Below are 22,308 nucleotides of genomic sequence, written 5' to 3'. Positions count from 1 at the left end.
AAATTGTTGCGTCACTGATAAATAATAAAACAGCACGTAACAGGAAGGTGCAACAAAGAACGTGGCGAGTACGAACCGACAGAATTAATAAAAAGCATTAAAACGTTCAAAATAGCGCTTATATCAAACTGTGTGCTTCCAGTAGCAGACGCTTGTTTGTTTGTTTCTGAATTTCGCGCAAAGCTACTCGAGGGCTATCTGCGCTAGCCGTCCCTAATTTAGCAGTGTAAGACTAGAGGGAAAGCAGTTAGTTATCACCACCCATCGCCAACTCTTGGGCTACTCTTTTACCAACAAATAGTGGAATTGATCGTAATACAACGCCCACATGGCTGAAAGGGCGAGCATGTTTGGTGCGACGAGGATTCGAGCCCGCGGCCCTCAGATTACGAGTCGAACGCCTTAACCCACCTGGCCATGCCGGGCCATAGCAGACGTTTGAAATAATTGAAGTTCATAGAATTTCGCAATTAAATTATTTTTTTTCACACTGCCAATAAATTTTATTTTTTGTTATGAACAAACTGAAGTGTCAGTTATATTGGTAAATATTTTATCAACATTACCACTCACCGATAATGTTGGAAGTATCGATTCTACATTTAGTGACGTACATTGTACATTAATCGAAGGTTAGGTCCAATGATACGGAGGAAGACAATTGAACAACACTGTAGCTAAACTTCTCTTAAAAATTTATTAGAATCAATTAAACATCAGCTGGGACAGGAAAAACAAAATCCACAAGAATTCATCTATTATCGTAATACTGCTATGCACAATGTGCTAAAAGTTGTTACGAAATTAATGGTAGTATTGACATGAACATGTTTCACAAACATAAAAATACAACATAAATTTAATTTTTTATCCTACAATTATCACTAAGCAAAAAAAAAAAACCGAAAAGGTTTGTATTTTAACTAAAACTCAAAGCTATAAAAAAATTAGTGTTGACGTCCACTAAACCAGGAAAGCTAGGCCTACGTGTTTAAGAATTTAACAGCTTTCTAATGGTATTACAAATGAAAGAAACTAAGGTAATAAGTATTTAGTGGAATGTATTTAATAAAATTTTAGATTTCACAGAAAACATAATTACCGTATTTACAAAATATTATGCGTTATTATTACTTGTTACAGAAAAATAAATAGTCTTTTGAGCCTTTTACTTGGAAAATGTAACCATAAAGTTTCACGGTTTGCTTCTTTAGGTGTCATTAGGCCTACTCGATTTTCATATATACAGAGAACTCATCTCTGAGTGCAGAAAGAATTCTTCCCAATATGCCAAAGCTCCAAGTAGCTTAAGATTGACCCATATCAACTAAACCTTAAAACGTGCTAAATAACCATTAAATCTTTTCATAACCTAACATTCTGTAATTACCTAAACTTTAAATGTACGTGTTCACGAGAGAGAAAACATTGTAATTACATTGCTTCAACGTAGTAATACAGAAACCAGACGTGTGAAGTAACAGATGAATATTTTTTTCTCTTGCATTAAACAAGTTGTTCCCGACAGTACTTACCATAAAAAAAAATTATGCTTTTTCTTACCCTTTACAAACAGCTGGACAAACCATGTACTTCAAATTTTCATTACAAGCTGAGTTCTGGGTTTCAAACTTGGTGATAATTTATAAAATAAATATAATTAAAAGAAAAGATGTGATTGGAAAATAACTTCGAATTTCCCTACATTACGTAGGAAAATTATATTTATATAAAGTTTAGCGTGTATTCTAATAACACTAACAACTGTACAAGGTAAAACTCTCCGTTTAAGAGTTTAGTTTTCTAAATTGATTGGCCGGCACGTCTAAACTATTGTTAATGTTCAATATATTTCAAGTTTCATTGCACAGTGAAAATATACGACTCCACAATGACACGCTTTTAATATTTTGTTTAGAAAATAGTTTAAAAATTGTATTAGTTTTCGATATTTAAAATCCATCATTTGGTAATCCAAAAAATCTAAATTGTACAAACTGTAATTTAAATACGACTTAAAATTGGTACCTATTACAAGAAAAAAAAACTGAAAGAATGACTATAATACACTTTTTGCAGCTAATATAACTCGCCACAATCTTGAGCCACGAGTGAAAATAAAAGTTTGCTTTAATTTTCAATAAGACTGGCGTACAATATTAATCCTTCAAAAACTCAAAACTCTGAAGACTATTTTTTTACATTTTTAATCGGAATGGTAATAAGATGAGAAAAGTTAACAACATATTCAATATTGTAATGCAAACTAAATGAATAACAGACCTTCTACTGACTTGGCATTATTGATTAAATCGCTTAAACTGATTTTTGTGAAGGACAAAAAATATTGCTCAAAATTGGACATAAATTGGGTTAACAGCGCCATCTGTTGAGTTTGTTTCTATAAATGCAATAAAATGAAAGTCGAAACTTTCCTTACAAAAAGAAAACTAAAGTTAATTGTAAACTATTACTCATGTTTCCATGCACTATTATAACACTTAAGATTAACAAATTTTAAATGGTAAACTTTTATATTTTTCACGATTTCAAACAATTTTAGCAATAGTACTAGAGAACTTCAAAAGAAATTACTAAGGAGAAAAAAGTTGCACGACTTAAAGAAAACTCGTAAAATTTAAAATCCTGTTTAAATACCAAATTAACTCTGCAAGAAAAAATCAAAATTTCCTTAATAATATGATTACTACCAAACTTACAACTATCTAGAAATAGGGCAAGAGATCAAGTGATCATTATCTTTAATGTATAAATTCAGTAAGAAAAAGCAGTCATGATTACTAGAACAATTACATTAGAAAGGCAGGAACATACACTTAGTATCAACACAGATCCCCATAAAATATTCATTAAATAACATTATAACAACATTTATTACACAATTTCCATAAAAATTCACTGAACAAGAACCATTACATTTTTTTCTTTGTAAATTCAGGTTTTCTGGCAAGCAAGGGAGCTTCTGACAGACCTTTCTACAAGCCTCTTTCCGAACATACCAGCGACAATAAATTATTCCTTTGCTAAAAAACAATTTCATCTGAACCAATTTCTTAAATCACTCAAAAAGAGAAAGTAGTAAAATATCAATGTAAAATACACTAATAGAGTAATAAAACTTGATGGATGTCCAAGATGTAATTCTCGGATTTATGTACTTAACTCAATTCTTCCTTATAAATAATCCACTGAAAACAAGCACGTCCATCCACTGAAATGTATAATGATTAAACACTAAAAAAAAACGAAACTGTAAAAAAAACAAACTTACAGATAATACACACTTACATCACTTTTGCTGTCAATCAATTTTGAATTTTTCACAAGTTAGATACTTAAAGAAAACATCCAAAACTGAACTGAACTTTAACAGTTTGGAGAAAAAAAAATGCGACATTATGAGTACAGAAATTATATCCATCAATCACACTTCACCACTGACTTGAACAGTTACGTATCTAAGATGATGTTTTATTACAAGTTCTAAAAATGTTTCTATTCTCTACCACTAGATGGTGGTCATCGATCAGGAGACTGATCCCTCAACACTGAATGATATTTTTTTCTGCAAAATTTCTTGTGAATCGGCCAATCTCTTTGCTGACACGTTGGTCCACAATAACGAGCTTCCTGACATCGCCCACATATACTAAATTCTCGAGGTTCTCGTTCAAGGTTTATACACGGAGGGTAGTGGCATTCATAGTAACATGTGCTCTCTTCTGAAACCAAGATTATAAACATATAAATCCAAAACAGCTTGGATGAGCATACAAAATTATTTAATTTTTTCGCACGTGTTAAAAACTGAGAAACACTATTATTCTAAACATTTTGTCAAACTTACTCAATAAATACTTAAAAAATTAACACTGATCGATCACAGCTACCATTAATACTAAAGAACGAATCATTTACTTTTGAAGTTAAAGATCTGTTACCTAAAATTTAATCTTACTCATATGGATTCATTTGATTAACTAGTTTGTCACTGAAATATTACATGCAAAAAGGGTACTACAGCTAAAGGAACAATAGGTGGATCTGAATTATCAAACAATTTATACTACAAATATAAATTACGCAATAGTTGTACATTTTAAACCATTACATTAAAAACTTAATATGTATCATGTTCAGTTTTAGATCTCACTTCAAAATAATTATTTTCCCAATTTGAAATCTTCATATTACAACAATTACTTCTAAGTTTCTTAACGCCACGCCACCTATTTTTAAGAATGCAAACTATTTTAATATCTCTTGGACTAAGCTCAGCTTTGTACATTCGCAGCAGCAGTATTAGATTGTTCCTACAATTAACTACTTGGGCAATTTAAGGAAATCTTGTCTGTCAAAACTCTGGGCTAATATATGTTCCACTTTCTCGTAACGGGATACTAAAGGTTTGACATGGTGTATGTACCTTATACATGGCGGCAAAGAAAGGACACAATTGTACTTGTTATAAGACAATAACTGTAAGCCTATTATAATTTTGAAATATTACAACCTTAATCTAGTCCCTAAGGAATTTTATAAATGGGAAGAGCGTATAATTATAGTGTTCCAACCATATTATACTTGTGATATTCATTGTCAGTTATTTATTTAGCTCAATCCAGAACCGAGATACAATAAACAGAACAGCGGTCTAACAATACATCTCAGAACGGCTGGTATTGATAAGCAGAGAACAACGTTTCGACCTTCCTAGGTCATCTTCAGGTTAACAAAGAGAGAGTTTGAACGTGACCGTTGACGGACACGTCTTACGGATGAGAGTATAAACGGGTACGGAACTGTAGGGGTCGTTGCAGTTGGATGTTAAGTTATTAACTAGAATAGGTATAAAGGTGTTCCTTTATATTGGTTTAATTTTAGATTTAGTTGCTGTATAAGTAGGTCTCTTTTGCGTTTGTTTGTATTTGTTTCCCCACTTAATATCTGGATGTTTTTTGTTTTTTGGTTATGTTGTGTTTCTTTGATTTGCAGTGTTCAAAAACGTGTGAACGTGTTTTTTTGTGTTCTCTGAATCTTGTTTCCATTTTTCTGCTTGTTTCTCCAATATCGAAGTTGTGGCAGTTATCACATTGTATTTTATAAATAATGTTGGTGTTGTATTTGTCAGTGTAGTTTTTAAGTAGCATGGACTTTAGTTTTGTTCCTGTTTTTTTTAATAAATTTGGTGTTTACTGAAATGTTTTGTTATATTTTTGCCAAATGTTGGTTATATTTTTGCCAAATGTTGGTTATATTTTTGCTGATGTTGGGAACATATGGTATGTATCAGTACAAGATTTTGTAGTTTGTTGTGTCTTGGGATTTATTGTTTGTTTGTTGTTGGTCTCAGTGTGTGTGTATAATGTTTTTCCACGTTGTTTTTTTTTTGAGGAAATTTGTTGATGTTGATGAAGTGTTTTATTTTGTTTATTTCATCAGGTGAACACAGTTTTGTGTTTATTTGATTTCTTAATGTGTTCAGTTTTGTTTCGTTTCATTGCTGATTTCAATCAGTGTGGTGATTTTTCTGTGGATTTCTGTTTTGAATTTTGTATCAGTTCTAGTGATCTTGAGATTAAGAAATGGTATTTGGTTAGTTTTTTCCTGTTCACAGAAGAACTTAATGTTTGGGTGTATCGAGTTAATGTGGTTATAAAAACTAAATGTGTATTCTGTAGATGTGAATCCAGCAATTGTATCATCAACATACCTGTACCACTATAGTGGTGGATGTAAAGCTGCACTGATAGCTCAAAATTCAATCTGTCATAAAAAGAACAATCTAACAGTTTTTATAAGCTATTTCATATAATCATCATTGCTGTGTGTATAATGTTTGGAGGTTGATAAATAATTATTATATAATTTTACTATATTATATTACATAAATAGTGTTCCGTCTTATACTCTGTTGTATTCCAGCAGGCCTGACGAGCCCTAGAATGAGCAAAACACATTTGGTAATAGATGTTACAAATCTAGTGTGACTGAAATAGTGTTATCATACACTGTTATAATTCTTGAAAGTCCCTGAGGGACTACATTAATAATGTAGTTTACAATTGAAACAGGCTATTGTTTTAAGACAAGTAAAACTACAAAGGTTTCTAGCGTTTACATACAATACATCATAAGCATCTGCTAATTGTGAAGATTAAATGAAGCTGTTTCACAAACAGTTAAAATTAACTGATTGATTAATTAGAGCAGAGCTACACACAGATCTCAAACTGATAAAACAACTAGAAAGATAACAGTTAGTAAACAGCATCCACCATAAACTCCTAGGCCACTTTAATCAAATAGTGGGATTTGACTATCACTCTTATAATGCACCCATGGCCCAAGAGTGAAGAGAACAATTTGTTTGTTTTGTTGCAACAGACATAAATCATGGACCAACAACTTATCATGCTAACCACTAGGACAATCCTAGCCTACCAGATTCTCCAGGCCTCAGTTCTGATTCAAATTTATCACAATTAACACCTCTGTTTCAGTGTTTATCAAGTCCAGCATTCTGTGTTAATTCTTTTGTTATTTCAGTTTTATGTAAGTAGCTTAAAACTGTTTAAGGATTTCACATTATATATACTGTACAAAATTTTTATGCAAAGATTCTACTATAACTTGAATTAGATTTACTAAACAAATAAAAGTTATTTCAATGTTAGTTTAACCTTTGCTGTATGTTAGGTTCAATGTTTCGCTGTATATGGAGATAAGGAATAGTAAGTTTGATAAAAAAGTTTAAAAAAAGCAAATTTTGAAGAGATGCAACAAGAATTATCCATTGTAAGTTAAGCAGCTGAATTATTTGTAGACTGATCAAAGGTGGAAAATGTTTAAAGTAAATTCTTAAAACATTCATGTAACCATCAGTGATGTCGATAAAACCCACTAGTAGAGAAATGTATATATGTAAAAACAGCTTGTTTGGGTTGAGAAAATTTTTATGTAGAGGAGCTTAACAACGCTTTCTCGACCTTCTTCGGTCATCGTCAGGTTCACAAGGAAAGAGAGGTAACTGACATGTGGTGAGCTTCCAGTCAGTTACCTCTTTCTTGTGAACCTGACGCGATGACCAAGAAGGTCAAAACGCTGTGTTGTTCGCTTCACGTGAAATATTTTCAACCCAAACGAGCCGCTTATATATATATTCATGTAACCATATTCGTTATAGAAAGAAAACAGTAGCTGTAAGTAAAAACCAGGTTGGTTCACAAAGAGTTTAAAACATAAAATTAAAGAAAAGCATCATGCATTTTAGAAATTCAACCTGACTTGTATGACAGGAAACTTAGAAAATTATAGGAAGTTGGTGAAATAGAAAATTGTGACATCAAAATGGATGTATGACAAAAGTTGGCCAATTTCTTTAAATATATTAAGGAAAAACAAAATGTTAAAAGTTTGGGTAGGACTCCTGAAGGATGTTAAAGAAAGGTTAACACCTAATGATTACAACATGTCTGGGCCGTAACACCTAATGATTGCATGTCTGGATTATAATATCTGATGGTTATGAGATGTCAGTTATTAAATTTTGCTTTTTCTTTAGTTCTTACTTATGAAGGTTTAAGGAAGTATTCCACATCTTGAACAGCTGATAAATGGGACAAGATTACAAAAGATGACTGCATTAATTTTGAGTTGGTTAAGAAAAACTGGGAAGTTTAAAAAAATGATAAAACTCCTGGACCAGCTAATAATTTCACGAGTTTTGAAGGAGGTTAAAGATTGGATGTGCGAGCCACTTACTACTATTTTTTTTTAGTTTCTGAATAACGATCAGGTACCAAAGGATTGGAAGTTACCAAATGTAATTCCTCCTTCCAAGAGAAATGATAAAAATTGTCCCAGTAATTATAGACCCATTAGTTTTACATCATCTGTGAGAAGTTTCAGAAAGTCTGATAAAAGATACTTTGTAAAGTCATTTAACAAAGTTTATAATTTTGTTGGATAGTCAACATGGTTTCACAAAGATAAAATCTTCCCTTACAAATCTTTTCACATTCTTTGAAAAGGTTACTGCTTGTGTTAAAAGAAGGTATGAGTGTAAACTTGGTATATCTGGAGTTTCAAAAAACATTTGGCAAGGTGCCTCATAAAAGGCTTGTAAAAACAAACATTCTCTGTAAGTGTGGGGGATGAGTTAATTAACTGGATAGAATAGTTACTGGATGGAAGAAAGCAGAGTTGTTAAAGATGGAGTTCAGTCAAACTATAGTAATGTCACAAGAGGGGTACATCAGGACTCAGTATTAGGACCTTTGCTCTTTTTGGTTTACACCAATCATATACATGAATGAATAGTCAATAGATTACTTAAATTTACAGATAATATTGATGTCTTGGGTGTTGATAGCTGTGATCCTTTTGATTTAAAAAAGGGTTTAAATCATTTAGTGGGTTAGGCAAATAAATGGCAGAGTTTTAATTATGATAATAGCAAGACAATGCATGTGGGTTGTCATAAGCTGAATTACAAATATAACTTGTATTTAAATAACCTTAATAGTGTTATGAAGGAAAGGAACATTGGTGTAATAGTTCATCATTCTGTAAAGCCATCCAAAGTTGTGTGGTGTTGCTAGTGATAAGACAAGTAGGAATGTTGGTTGTGTCTACATAAATATTAAATACAAGTCTAAAAAAAAAAAAAAAGAAGTGTTAGGAGGGATCTGATTGAGGTGTTTAAGATTGTAAAGTGAATTTATAGTATTGATGCATATTTTTCATATTCAACAGTGAGAATAGTCAGGACTAGGAGACATGAGTATAAATTATGGCTGGGTAGGAGTTATTTTCAGATAAGACAGTTTTATTTTTCTGACAGGGTGATTAGCCTTTGGAATGGGTTGCCCTTGGATGTTGTAGAAACAGTAAACTGAAGTGTGTTTAAGAAAAATCTTGATAAATATATGAATGATAACGACTGCCTTTAAGGTTGTCTTTATAATTTTAATTTGGCTCAATCAACCAAGATGGACCAATAAGTCCACTGCTGTTCCAAAGCATTATATTAAACTATTTCAACTCTGATCAAGCAGGAGTTTCAAACATAATTTATCAGCACAGAAAGATTTTATGTGCAAATACTTAGGTAATGTCAGCACACCTATGCAGGATTTATGGATTTTTTTTTCATAAAGTTAACTCGTGTAATTTGCATTTTTAAAAAGAATGTATATTTGAAAGCTGCATTTTGGAGCCTTTACTACTATTTATACTTTTACTTTGTAATCCCCTAAAGGAACTGGAATCGTAATGGGGTGTTATTAGTAAGAATTTCAGACAATTGCCACTTACCTTCTTCATATACAAGTTCACCATTGGCATTATAATATCGTCTACTCAAACTATGGTCATTAAAATGCTAAAATAAAAAAAACAACAAATAAACAGGTATGTTATGCTATCAGGAAATAACATATAGTAAAAATTTCAAACCAGTGAAACATGGTAAAATTTTCACATCTGATGAATACTATTCTACACTCATTCCACAATTTTTAAACATCAGTTTACTTTCCTCATTTTAAAAAAAACTTAGAATTAAAACTATTGTTTACTCTTTAATTTTATTTGAAGATCAAGGAACAATGACTCTCGACTTGCAAGGTATAAAACTGTATTATGAACTAGTAATCTTTTAGTAAAAATAATATCTGTTGAAAATGTAGCAATTAATATTATTCCTGCTTTCAGAAACTATTGTCAATTATTTTCTCACTTATAAGGTAAAACAAATTTATGTTCATTGAGGAACCTACCAAACTGAATAATTAATTCATAAATACAATGACAGCAATTTTTACATTAGACACGTTCTGATTTTAATGGTTGCAATGTTTCAACTTAAAGCACCAAGTCATCAACAGGTAAGAATTACATTCAAAAAAGCAATTTGAATTCCAGAAAATATTACAGACTTGTAGGGGTCAGCAAGTATTTTTGTAGAAAGCATTAAATTGGTGTTTGTTTGTGAATAAAACATTAATATAGATAAAGGTAATTCACGGACATTAATTTTGCAATGGCTTTGCTTATGACTTTATTAGTAGTAATGTCTGGTTTCTTTAATAGTTTCTCTGAAATATTCAAAACATACGAGGGTCCATAATCCTGAGGTTCATTTCTCTTTTAGTTTCTAAAGTATAAAAGTGTTTACATGAATTGCATTTTTGTTTTCATTTCTGTTGTAGTTTTTTTTTCTAGTAATAAGGTTCTAGATATGAATATATGGATTTTCTATGTTTATGTTAGTCATATCAACATTATGTTTCTTATTTAGTCATTTCCATGATCCAGTTTCGTCTTCACTGATGCATTTGACACAAAGAATTGTGGTAGTGATGAAAGTCACAGCTGTTTTCATCTTTAAGATTAGTTTTCTTGTTTGATGTTTTCTGGATGCATTCTTTAATAAATTCTTTTGTTTTTGTTTTAATGAAAACTTCAGAAATTATATATAGTATGTTATCTAAATTGTTTACAGAGCAAATAGACAAATGCAATGTGCATAATGCACCACAAGGTTCACAGTTTGTGATAAAGTCATCAACTATCAAATGCAATGTGCATAATACACTGCAAGGTTCACAGTTTGTGACAGAGTCATCAAATATCAAATGCAATGTGCATAATGCACCACAAGGTTCACAGTTTGTGATAAAGTCATCAACTATCAAATGCAATGTGCATAATGCACCACAAGGTTCACAGTTTGTGATAAAGTCATCAACTATCAAATGCAATGTGCATAATACACTGCAAGGTTCACAGTTTGTGACAGAGTCATCAAAATTAGAATTTGTCTACTCTTAAAACTGCTGTTAATGTATTTTTTAAATGACTAAACAGAATATTGCTTCTTTTAAGCCAAGAGTCTTACTTCATCAACCATGTGATCAGGGGGAAGTTGTTGAATGGCTGCCCAATAAAGTGACTGTTCTCGATGTTTTCTCTGAGTCTCTAGCAGCAGTGGAAGTCGACAACTTTTAGGAACTAAACACAAGTTTTGTAGTCTATTGTCCATAGTAATGCTGTTTTTATGGACTACCTTAAATCCAGGAGCAACACCTCCATAATGCTTTTCCCTGTAGCATAGAAAACAAATGTTTAGGTAATGAAACCAAGACCATAAATGGACAATCTACAACATTACAGTGTACATTTATTTTCTGTTGTTGTTGAAGCATTCATCTACTTGGTAAGATAACAAATGTACATCTAGAATTGAGCCCAGAAAATAAAATATAAAATCACACCATGGTACAAACAAAATTTGTTACATTTTAAGTTTTATTTCTCAAAAATTTGCATTGGAATAAATCTGCATAAATAATACACTTGCAATTTTCTATCTGGAACTTCTCGCAAAAGTTCATGATCAAGTGCTACAAATCCCATATCATTAGAAGACTTTGTTCAAGGAGGCCAGATTGAATACTGGCTTTTCAATCGAAGCATCTTTCCTAAATTTTGCTTAGTCAGACTTCTCAATAGAATGACTTCGTTACATGACAACATAATTATGCTGTCATTGCACGACATCTGGTTTGGATTTCAACCTTAGTTTTTCATATTTGCAAAGTATTTCACACAAACAACACTCAACTCTTATATAATTTCCTTAAAAAAAGGATTACAATAAATACAATTTTAATGGCTTTCATGACTAATTTACATCTAAATAAAAGTGCATGCAGTTCATTCAGACAAGTTTGCCTTCATTTCAGTTTACAACACTCTAGCTTCGGTTCACTTTATAGGCTACTTACTATAAACACCTTTTAGCTACTCTTTTTCTTTATCATGGGTTTTATTCTTTGTTTGATCTGAAAAACATGTCATACACTCAACACTCAACTGTTTTATACACTGTACACTAATATGAATAACATTATTGTTCACTTTATGTATTTTTATTAAATCATGTTATGTATATGTAGTTTTATTAAATAGTTATGTCTCTACGAGTTTCTTTGTCTGACCACCTAAAGGTTTTGTTTTTTCCAAACAGCCCAGAATTTATTAATCTAACAAAGTCTGTAAGAAATCAGAGCTCAAATTACATGCATGAGAATGACAGAATGAGGAATATGAGTGAAGGGCGTGAAAACTACTGGAAATGTTACATGGATCACTGCTAGCATTTATTTTATAGAATCTACTATTTTAAAATTTAAAAATAGAGCCATGTTATTTCTTTGAATCATCACAAAAATCAGAAAGGCTTTTCTTTCCCCTAAACTTTTATTGAACATTAGTTTGATAGATGTTACTCTGGAGTTTAAACAAAATGAACACAAGACTTCAATTTTTGAGAACTGACAATTAACTTTAAATTACTTTATCTAATTTTTCTTAAGATTTATAATTAATAGTTACATTTATAACAATCTACCCTCAACATATAAAGTTAATACATATTAATTAGCTGCTTTGTTAATCAAAAGTTAGTTTTTTACAATAAAACTGATGGAAAGCTTAACCGCGTATATATTAATTATAACAATGTATCTCAAGAGGTGGTATGGGTTTAAAACTTTTATTAAAGTAGAGAACAATGTTTCAACCTTCTTAGGTCATCTTCATGTTAACAAAGAGTTTGCAATCTAAGAAGATCAAAACGTTCTGTACTTTATTTCAATTAAAGATTTAATACCCATACCAGCTGTCCTGAGATACATTTTCACTAAAGTGAGTTTCTTGTTATCACAAATAACCAATTCTCTGCTAAAATAAAACTACTAGACCAAATCATATAAAACATCTTTATGGTTTGATAATATCCTATTGTATGCAAACATTTATTTAACTAAAGTCTGTATAAAATATGCTAAATAACCTAAATTTATTTCCACAGCTTTGACAGCTCATAATTTACTACTAGATTCTCCTGCAAGTGCATGCTGTTTAATACAGTAATCAGCCTACAGTAAAGAATGTCTCCACTTTGTTTTATTTAAATTTTACTTACCACAGTAAATCTTGAACAAATTTTCCAAAATGTTTCCCTCTTAACAGATCATAGGCAAATGCATATACTTCAGCACCATTTCCATCTTTATCAATTTCCAACTTTGCCTAAACAGGAGCAGAATGAAATTGTACTATTCATTAAATGTGAAGTTTCTTTGGGTTTGTTTTTTCTGTTGTAATATTTTTCTTTTCCTATTAAACTTCTGCAATCAAAATCCTATTCCAACTTGACTTACTACAAACAGAAACTGCAACACATTTTTAACACATGTTAACATGCAAAACTTCTTCCACGTAAACAGTTTTGTGCCAGTGTGAACTGGTCTATGAAACTGTATCTATACCTTCCTTCAAATAAAATATCTTAATGTAATGTACTTTAATTCAACTGTGTTAGTCAAAAATTAACTGATGTTGTGCCTTCTTGTGGACAAAGAGTACAAAAGTGTAGTAACTTACACTGTATCAAAGCGCGTTCCAGCAATATATCAATGTAACTTCACTGATGGAACTTTTATGAGTATGTATCAGCTATATAGACAAAGAACCTTCAACGATGCATTAATTGAGTATTTTAAGAGTTGCTTCGTAAGCGGCATTCTGCCAGAGAAGATTTCTGTTAAAAGTGGAAGTAATATATATCTTCAAATAACAAACGCCTGAAATTCTTCATTTTCTTTATAGTTCAACACGCCACCTTTAAATTAATAAAACTAATGAAAACATACATCACACGTTTACGTCCTTGTTATCAAATACAAGATAAAAATATTTTACTGTGAACTAACACCACTACAATAAGAATAAAACAACTTTTTGCTAATGGTTACCAGCCAAGCAGTATAAAATACCATTTCTTTCAATACATTAAAAATCAAAGTTTTATCTTTATGCAGCTCGAACCAATATAGTTTTAACTGCAACAAAAGCTTACTAAGCAACCTCAAAAGTTTAAATATAAAATAATTTAAAGTTGTTATAAGTAACGTTCTGAGAATATTTCGTTCGAATTAAATATACAAGTAAACTTATGCGAAACTTTTCTCAACAAATAACCAAACTAATCACTGAATTACAAACAAACTTCGACGAATCACTGATAACAAACGGAGGGCGAACATGTTTGATGTGATGGGATTCGAACATGCGATCCTCAGATTACGAGCAGTGACGTAACCACCTGGCCATGCCGGGCCTAACAATATTAGATTTATAATAAGCCATTGCTTAAAATGCCATCAACCAGTGGGTTTATTTCAACTTAATTCAGTGAAGCCATAAGAGTAGGTTGGCAATTTACTGATGAATCTGATAGTTCTATAAAGACATTGCAGCTACTTCATGTATTGAAGCTTACATCTGTTTTCCAGATCTTGTAACGGCAAAAAATTAATAAATTTAGCATATAGTAACTAGTTTCTGGAACTGAATAACTTACAAATAGTTTTGATAATACTTAGGTTTGATAGTTCCCAATCAAAATGAAACTAAAAAAGTGCACAAATAACTATTTCAATAGTTTCCAGCTAGAAACCGGGTTTCGATACCCTAGTGCGGTACAGAGATAGCCCTTGTGCTTAATTTTAAAAGGATGTTACAGCAATGTAAACTTAGAACAAATGCTGTATTTTGTAACTTATCTACTGTTAATGAGATGTGCACAAATATGTTCAAAAGACCAAACGCCGAGATAAATATTCTAAAAAAATCACATATAGAGCGTAAATTTAATATATAAAATGGTAGAAAACTAAAAGAATTGTTCTGCCTGTAAATGACAAAGTTTGAGGTCATCCAATCGGAACAAGCAATCGTAATGAGTTTAGTTACACAACATGACCTAAAATTACTAATTTCGATGGTATATCACAAACTACTACACGTATAAACAATGATACGTGTGCAAACACTTTTCAAAAAGTTAAATAAATAAGCAACGAAAAAAATCATAACCTCATACATTAGAATTTAATTCAATAGACATTTCAAAAATAATTTCTCTTCAAGTAAACATTCCTATGAGCCTGTTTGCACTTTCATTTCCAACTAGTAACATTACGCATTACTATTGTAAGTTATTTCAGGGTTTGCATCAATATGCTTAAACCTAATAATCAGTCCAACACCAACCTTTAATCAGTTTCCAGAACCGGAGAATGGAAATATAACACACCTTCTGTACCATGAATTGAAAGCAGTTCTTCAAAACGAAGTATACATTATAATTATAAAATTACGACAATCCACGAAAAAGAAAACAATTAGATTTGGCGTCATGAAAACGAGATTTGAATATTTTATTCAAAAGTTCCACAGACTGCTAAGCCTTGTTTTTGTAACTCTTCATACTACTAATTTATATTAAAAAAAAAACTATGAAACTAGCGCCACTCAAAATAAATAAGCTATAAATAACCTCAAGATATTCAGCATATTTTAAAGTTGTTACATCATTTCGGTATATTAAATTACAATTTTATTTAGGTATAAATATCAAGGCAATTCCAATGTATTATCCCTCTTCCCCATGAACCTTAATTCAATGAGATAATCGTCCATAAACAGCACACGAAATAGTTTCACAACGCATAATAGCTGTTTAAAATATCACTTAATCAAATAACCTGCATAGTATAGACATTTAAAAGTGTTTCAATAAGGATATACGGTTCCAAGCATTGTGTAAGCATTTACCAATTACCTGCAATGTTGTAATATCTATTTAGTACTTAGAATGTTACAGATTAAGTACGCTTTCTATTTGTGTGATAACAATAACATAATTAATCAGGTTCATATTTTGTATTCATGATACATATTACAGTGCATAAAAATATAAATTTCCAGTTACATAACATTATTGTTTTGGGTAATCTGTACTATAAGCGTAGAAGCCTGATATGCTCAACTGTGCATACGAAGTGAAGCCAATTGTTTCCATTGCTTGGTCCAGTAAGAGAAAAATTCGCATCCATTTCAGAACACTGTGCACCTATTCATTTACCTTGTTCCAATATTGATACTATAATGTAAAATAATATAACAAGGCTTAGATTACTCAATAAATGTTATATCTACCAAGCTATATAACATTATTTTATGATTTTTTAAAATAAACATGGTTTGGTAAGCCAGCTGATAAAAGTAAAATCCTGCAACGTTATATGATGTATACAGCGTATTTGTTTTCATTTCACATTATTGTTTGATACGTTTGGTTAATATGTTCGCCTTCGAAAAAAAAGAACAATAATCTTCTCACTTCACACCTAAATTTTCGTTAGCAGTAATGACTTCTTAATTAATAACAGAATCATTAATGGAATAGGAACATGCAATATATGGATGAGTAATTATTACGCAAGCTACTTAAACGTACTTAGGCCTAACCATCAATGTTGGTTTTACAAACGGTTATGGTTTGTGTTTCAAGGCGCAAAACAACTACGCTATCTGTGCCTTTACAAACGGTACAATTATATTTATATAAAATGACTCTCTAGGTAACTCATCTTCCACAGATCTCTTCTTAAAACACAGAATTTCTAATGTCGATACAGTAATCCAACTTAGATAATCTTTGAAATAAGCCACCCTCTGGTTTCCACAGTCTCTTTCTTTCTCTCGAATCACGACCAGACTTTCAATTTCTTTCTTCATAATGTATCCGAGAAACTCGAACTGTCTTTCTGATATGAATTTACTATACGAACCTTTTCAACGAATTAGTCAAATTCACAATAACGTTTACATACGAAAGAAACAAATAGACGGATAGAAATTGCATTATACTTAACGACGAACCCCGTAAGTGGTATGACTAATGTTTCGTTACTCGTCAGTTTGACATGGTAAGTATAAAATGAGTTTATACATTTAATAAATAATTAAAATGTATTTGTCAAACTGACGTACGTTTAGGTCGATGAGTGTAGGTATACATTTTTTTTCTCTAGTTATCATTAGTATTACAAAATGTCAGCTTACTTAAAGCTCCAGTAAATATTTCCGTCTTTATTAGACTAAAGCGTAAATAACTAGTTTTATCTTCAACATGGTCCTTTTTTCAATACAATAATCCCGCGTGAAAATTTTCTTTCCATTATACGCCCGCGCCTGCAGCACGGTACCGGTCGGGCAACCGGTCAAGCGAGCACGCCTGACGCAAACCATGAATTCGTTGTAGCTGGATGAGGTCACTGGCCGCCGTATGTTGCGAGTCAAGTAGCTGCAATACAATGCTTAAGTTACTTAACTAACAAAACTATCTAGCCGTCACGAGTCTTTATTAATCAAAAAAGTGTAAAGTAGAATGTTGTGTGGTCGAGATGAAACATCGATCTAAACGCCGACTTCGACGGTTAGATCAATACCTTCCGGTAGTGACACCACTTTAGCAACCCGCATCTGACGATCAATTTTTCTCTACGTAGAACATGTATTATGGCTATACTAGCACATAGTACAGCAATATGGTAAAACATTGTTTCATATAACAAATTTACTTATCATTCAAATCTTTATCGTAGTCAAGGTTTGATATTTTTTAATTGTAATACAGAATAAAACAAGTTGAAGTTTTAAAAAATCGAGTTTGGTTAAAACTAAATTGTAATGATATCGTATCACGTCGTTGTAAAATAACTTATTCCAGTTCAAATGAGAATATAAAATTGATGCATAAACTCAAATGCAAAGATGATTTTCGTCCACGACACAAGTATATCGAAAGTTTCAGTTTTATAAAACAAGTAGTTAAATCACATATTAATTTATCAGAAGGATATGATGCCACTTTTTCTTACAATATTAAAGTTCCTGAAACTTAAACACTTGCTATTATGTTAAAATGTTTTTATACTAATGTCTACATCTTATAATGTGCTTATTTTTTTAAGCAAATAAGTAACAAAAGTGAACCATATATATACACGAAACGCAACTTGCTTAATACTGGTAGTCTAGTCGTACAGTAAATAGTGTATTTTGTAAACCAGTTCTTAAACCTCACTTGTTCACTAAAAGCCCAACGGCACACGTTACAATCTTTGACGTAATGGTGAAAGAAAGCCTCACGAAACTTCGTTGAAATCCAGTAAATTAGGCATGTAGTACATAACTTCGAAGGCAATATTGATCACACAAATAATTCTTACCTTCCAGCTGCTCGACCTAGACGAACTATTCCATTTAACCCCAGATATCCAGGATTCTGGAGAGTCTGGAAGGTCCTTCATTTGAATCAAAATTTGAAACTATGTGAAATCGAACAACCGTACGCAACCCTACAGGTTAGAAATGACGCCTAAACCCCGTGACTAAGAATAAAGCCCGCCATCCAACACAATGAAACACAAAACAGTCATAGCCTCAAGCTTTAATCATGTGTTTGAGGCTTCCGTTGCACAGCTGTAGACTCGTGACATACTCAGCCCGTCAAGCGCGCTTTAGTGCCACCTACCGTATATAAAGGTGTTTTCAATTTAAACTTGACTGGATTATCAGGAGTTATTTGCATCTTTTAACACAAATACTACATTGCAGTTAATCTAAGTTATGTTAACACTTCCAGTGCAAAATATAGATACCTATCCTAGTATCAAAAAGTATATTAAGTAGCAAGTTCACTTGTATAACACATAATTTATATGTTTTTTCAATGTCTAATAGCAACTTCAAATTTTTATCTTCTAGAGAAAGTATTCGTGCTATTTAATACAGACTTCTGGTAAAATTATATTTTTGAAAATGATATAGGAAACAACATATAGGAGAGTTAGTGTATTTTAATATCACTAGATGAGGTCTGCTCTCGAAACTATTATTTGTTTGTAGTTAGTGCTCTGCCCACTAGGGGTACTGAAACCCGGTTATTGGCTCGAAAGTATTGAAATAGTTATTTGTGTGTTTTATACACAGTTTCACTCTCACTGGGCACTATCAACTCTTAAATATTATCAAAACTATTTGTAAGTTATCCATTTTGAGAAACTAGTTACTATATACTAATTTATTAATTTTTATGTTACAAAATCTGTAAAACAGATGTAAGCTTCAGTGATGTCGAGAAAACTCACTTGTAAAGACACGTTTATGTAAAAACGGCTCGTTTGGGTTGAGAAAATTTTTTACGTAGAGGAGTGAACAACTTTTCGACCTTCTTTGGTCATAGTCAGGTTCACAAAGAAAGAGAGAGGTAACTGACCGGAAGCTGACCACATGTTTGAAAGGGGTTGTGTAATGAGTGTCGGAATGTAGAGGGCGGGCTTAGATGTTGAATATACAATTTTATATTATTTATTTATTTATTTTTTAATTATTATTTATTATATTATATTTTAATATAGATATAAACGTGTTCCTTTGAATTGGTTTATTTTGGGCATAAGTTGTTGTATAAGTAAGGCTTCTTTAATTTTGCGTTTATGTTTGTTTCTTTATTTAGTATTTGAGTGTTTTCTATGGTTATGTTGTGTTTATTTGACTTGCAGTGTTCGAAAACGTGTGAAGGTGACTTTTTATGTTCTTTAAATCTGGTTTCCATTTTTCTACTTGTTTCTCCAATATAGAAGTCGTGGCAGTTATCACATTGTATTTTATAAATAATGTTGGTGTGGTGTTTGTCAGTGTAGTTTTTACATAGTATAGACCTCAGTTTTGTGCCTGGTTTTTGAATAAATTTGGTATTAACTGGAATGTCATATTTTGTTACTAGTTTTTGCCAAATGTTGGCTATTTTTCTGCTGATGTCGGGAGTATATGGTATGCAGCAGTATATGGTTTCGTGATTTTTTGATTCGTGAAATATATTTACCTTTGTTGGTTGATTTTGCTTTATGTCTAGGTGTGTGCGTATAATGTTTTCTACGGTTTGTGGAAGAAACTTATTGATGTTGATGAAGTATTGTTTTATTTTGTCTAATTCATCGTCAATTTTATCTGGTGAGCATAGTTTTATGGCTGTGTGTATTTATATGCACCTAAGTACATTCCAACCTTAGAAATAAAAACATGTTTAGAAGATCTAGCCAGGAGACTTATGATACTTTCCACAGAAAACAAAAACAAGAAAACAACCAAAAACAACCAACAGAAGGAAGACAACTTAGACAATTTTATTGACATCCAACAGCCAAACTTCCCAGGTAAAATTAAAAATTTACATTTCCCAGAAACACCTAAAAACAACATCTTAAACGATTTTTTAAAGAATTTTCTCACAAAACCATCAACATAGTTTCACAAAACAGAAAGTTAAAAAATAATCTTACAAAAAGAGACATTAATTCCATTAAAAACCTAAAACAAGACAAAAACATAAAAATTCTAAAAGCAGATAAAGGTAACGCTATAGTCATAATGAATACGAATGAATACATTCAAAAAATGAAGAATATCCTATCAGACACTAACAAATTTAAACCAATACACACAAGTCTAACAAAGACACACGAAATGCAACTAAACAAAACACTACTACAAATGAAAAAAGCCAACACAGTTTCGCAAACACTTTATTCCTACCTACGTAAAACCGACTCATGCACACCACAAATATACGGCATCCCCAAACCTCATAAACCAGATTATCCATCATGACCAATAATGTCCACATATGAATCGTTTAATTACAATCTTAGTAAATACATAGCATGGGCATTCTCCAAATATGTAACATTAGCCAGCTCATTCATCAAAGACTCTTTTAATTTCAAGTCTAATCTTAATCAACTTAATCATAAAGCCTTAATGGCCAGTTTCGATGTTATATCCCTCTTTACAGAAGTTCCAACCGCTTAAGCCTGCGAGATAGCCTTAGAACTCTATATCCGAGACCCTAACCCATCTATAGACATTCCAGCAACCAATTAGCAACCCTCATAGAATTCACCACGACGAAGACAAACTTCATGTTCAACAACCACAACTATATACAAACAAATGGCCTAAGCATGGGCAACCCAGTATCACCAGTTCTAGCCAATATTTTTATGACACAAGTTGAAACACAAGCAATTAACACAGCATTACATCCACCACTATACTGGTACAGATATGTAGACGATACGAAAGCGGGATTCATATCTACAGAACACACACCAAATTTTTGCAATCACATTAACGCTATACATTCCAACATCAACTTTGCATGTGAACAAGAAGGAAGTAGTCAAATATCATTTCTTAATCTCAAAATTACAAGAACCGATACTCAATTTAAAACAGAAATCCACCGAAAAATCACCCATACTGGACTATACATTCCTTGGGACTCAGCACATGAAACAAAACAAAAACTCAACATACTAAGAAACCAAATAAACACAGCCATAAAACTATGCTTACCAGATAAAATTAACGACGAATTAGACAAAATAAAACAATACTTCATCAGCTTCAATAAGTTTCCCTCCACAAACCGTAGAAAACATCATACGCACACACCTAGACAGAAAGCAAAATCAACCAACAAAAGTAACTATATCTCACGAATCAAAAAATCACGATACCATATACTCCCGACATCAGCAGAAAAATAACCAACATTTGGCAAAAGCTAGTAACAAAATATGACATTCCAGTTAATACCAAATTTATTCAAAAACCAGGCACAAAACTGAGGTCTATACTATGTAAAAACTACACTGACAAACACCACACCAACATTATTTATAAAATACAATGTGATAACTGCCACGACTTCTATATTGGAGAAACAAGTAGAAAAATGGAAACCAGATTTAAAGAACATAAAAAGTCACCTTCACACGTTTTCGAACACTGCAAGTCAAATAAACACAACATAACCATAGAAAACACTCAAATACTAAATAAAGAAACAAACATAAACGCAAAATTAAAGAAGCCTTACTTATACAACAACTTATGCCCAAAATAAACCAATTCAAAGGAACACGTTTATATCTATATTAAAATATAATATAATAAATAATAATTAAAAATAAATAAATAAATAATATAAAATTGTATATTCAACATCTAAGCCCGCCCTCTACATTCCGACACTCATTACACAACCCCTTTCAAACATGTGGTCAGCTTCCGGTCAGTTACCTCTCTCTTTCTTTGTAAACCTGACTATGACCAAAGAAGGTCGAAACGTTGTTCACTCCTCTACGTAAAAAAATTTTCTCAACCCAAACGAGCCGTTTTTACATAGATGTAAGCTTCAATACATGAAGTAGCTGCAATGCCTCATTACAAATAACAGATCGTCAGTAAATTGCCAATCTACTCTTATGGCTTCACTGAGTTAAGTTGAAAATGTAT

General features: G+C 31.8%; 1 protein-coding gene across 3 annotated transcripts; it reads right to left on the bottom strand.

The window, feature by feature from the left end:
* Positions 1-681: 681 nt before the first annotated feature.
* LOC143247516 (zinc finger MYND domain-containing protein 19-like) lies at positions 682-13,165 on the bottom strand. 3 transcript variants are annotated; one of them, XM_076495767.1, is made up of 4 exons: positions 13,016-13,165; positions 10,925-11,129; positions 9,340-9,406; positions 682-3,743 (listed from the first exon to the last, which is right to left on the bottom strand). In XM_076495767.1, the coding sequence occupies exons 2-4, from the start codon at positions 11,066-11,068 to the stop codon at positions 3,541-3,543; spliced, it is 414 nt and encodes a 137-aa protein (XP_076351882.1). In that variant the 5' UTR covers positions 11,069-11,129; positions 13,016-13,165; the 3' UTR covers positions 682-3,540. The 3 variants fall into 3 exon arrangements, with proteins under 3 accessions (XP_076351882.1, XP_076351883.1, XP_076351884.1); XM_076495768.1 differs by having other exon boundaries at positions 682-3,740; positions 13,016-13,152; XM_076495769.1 differs by lacking the exon at positions 682-3,743 and adding an exon at positions 5,885-5,961 and having other exon boundaries at positions 13,016-13,152.
* Positions 13,166-22,308: the final 9,143 nt, after the last annotated feature.

This window comes from Tachypleus tridentatus, chromosome 3, assembly GCF_004210375.1.
Source record: "Tachypleus tridentatus isolate NWPU-2018 chromosome 3, ASM421037v1, whole genome shotgun sequence".
Lineage (NCBI taxonomy): Eukaryota > Metazoa > Arthropoda > Merostomata > Xiphosura > Limulidae > Tachypleus > Tachypleus tridentatus.
The sequence above is the reverse complement of the archived record's forward strand: the minus strand, read 5'-3'. Positions and strand labels throughout refer to the sequence as shown.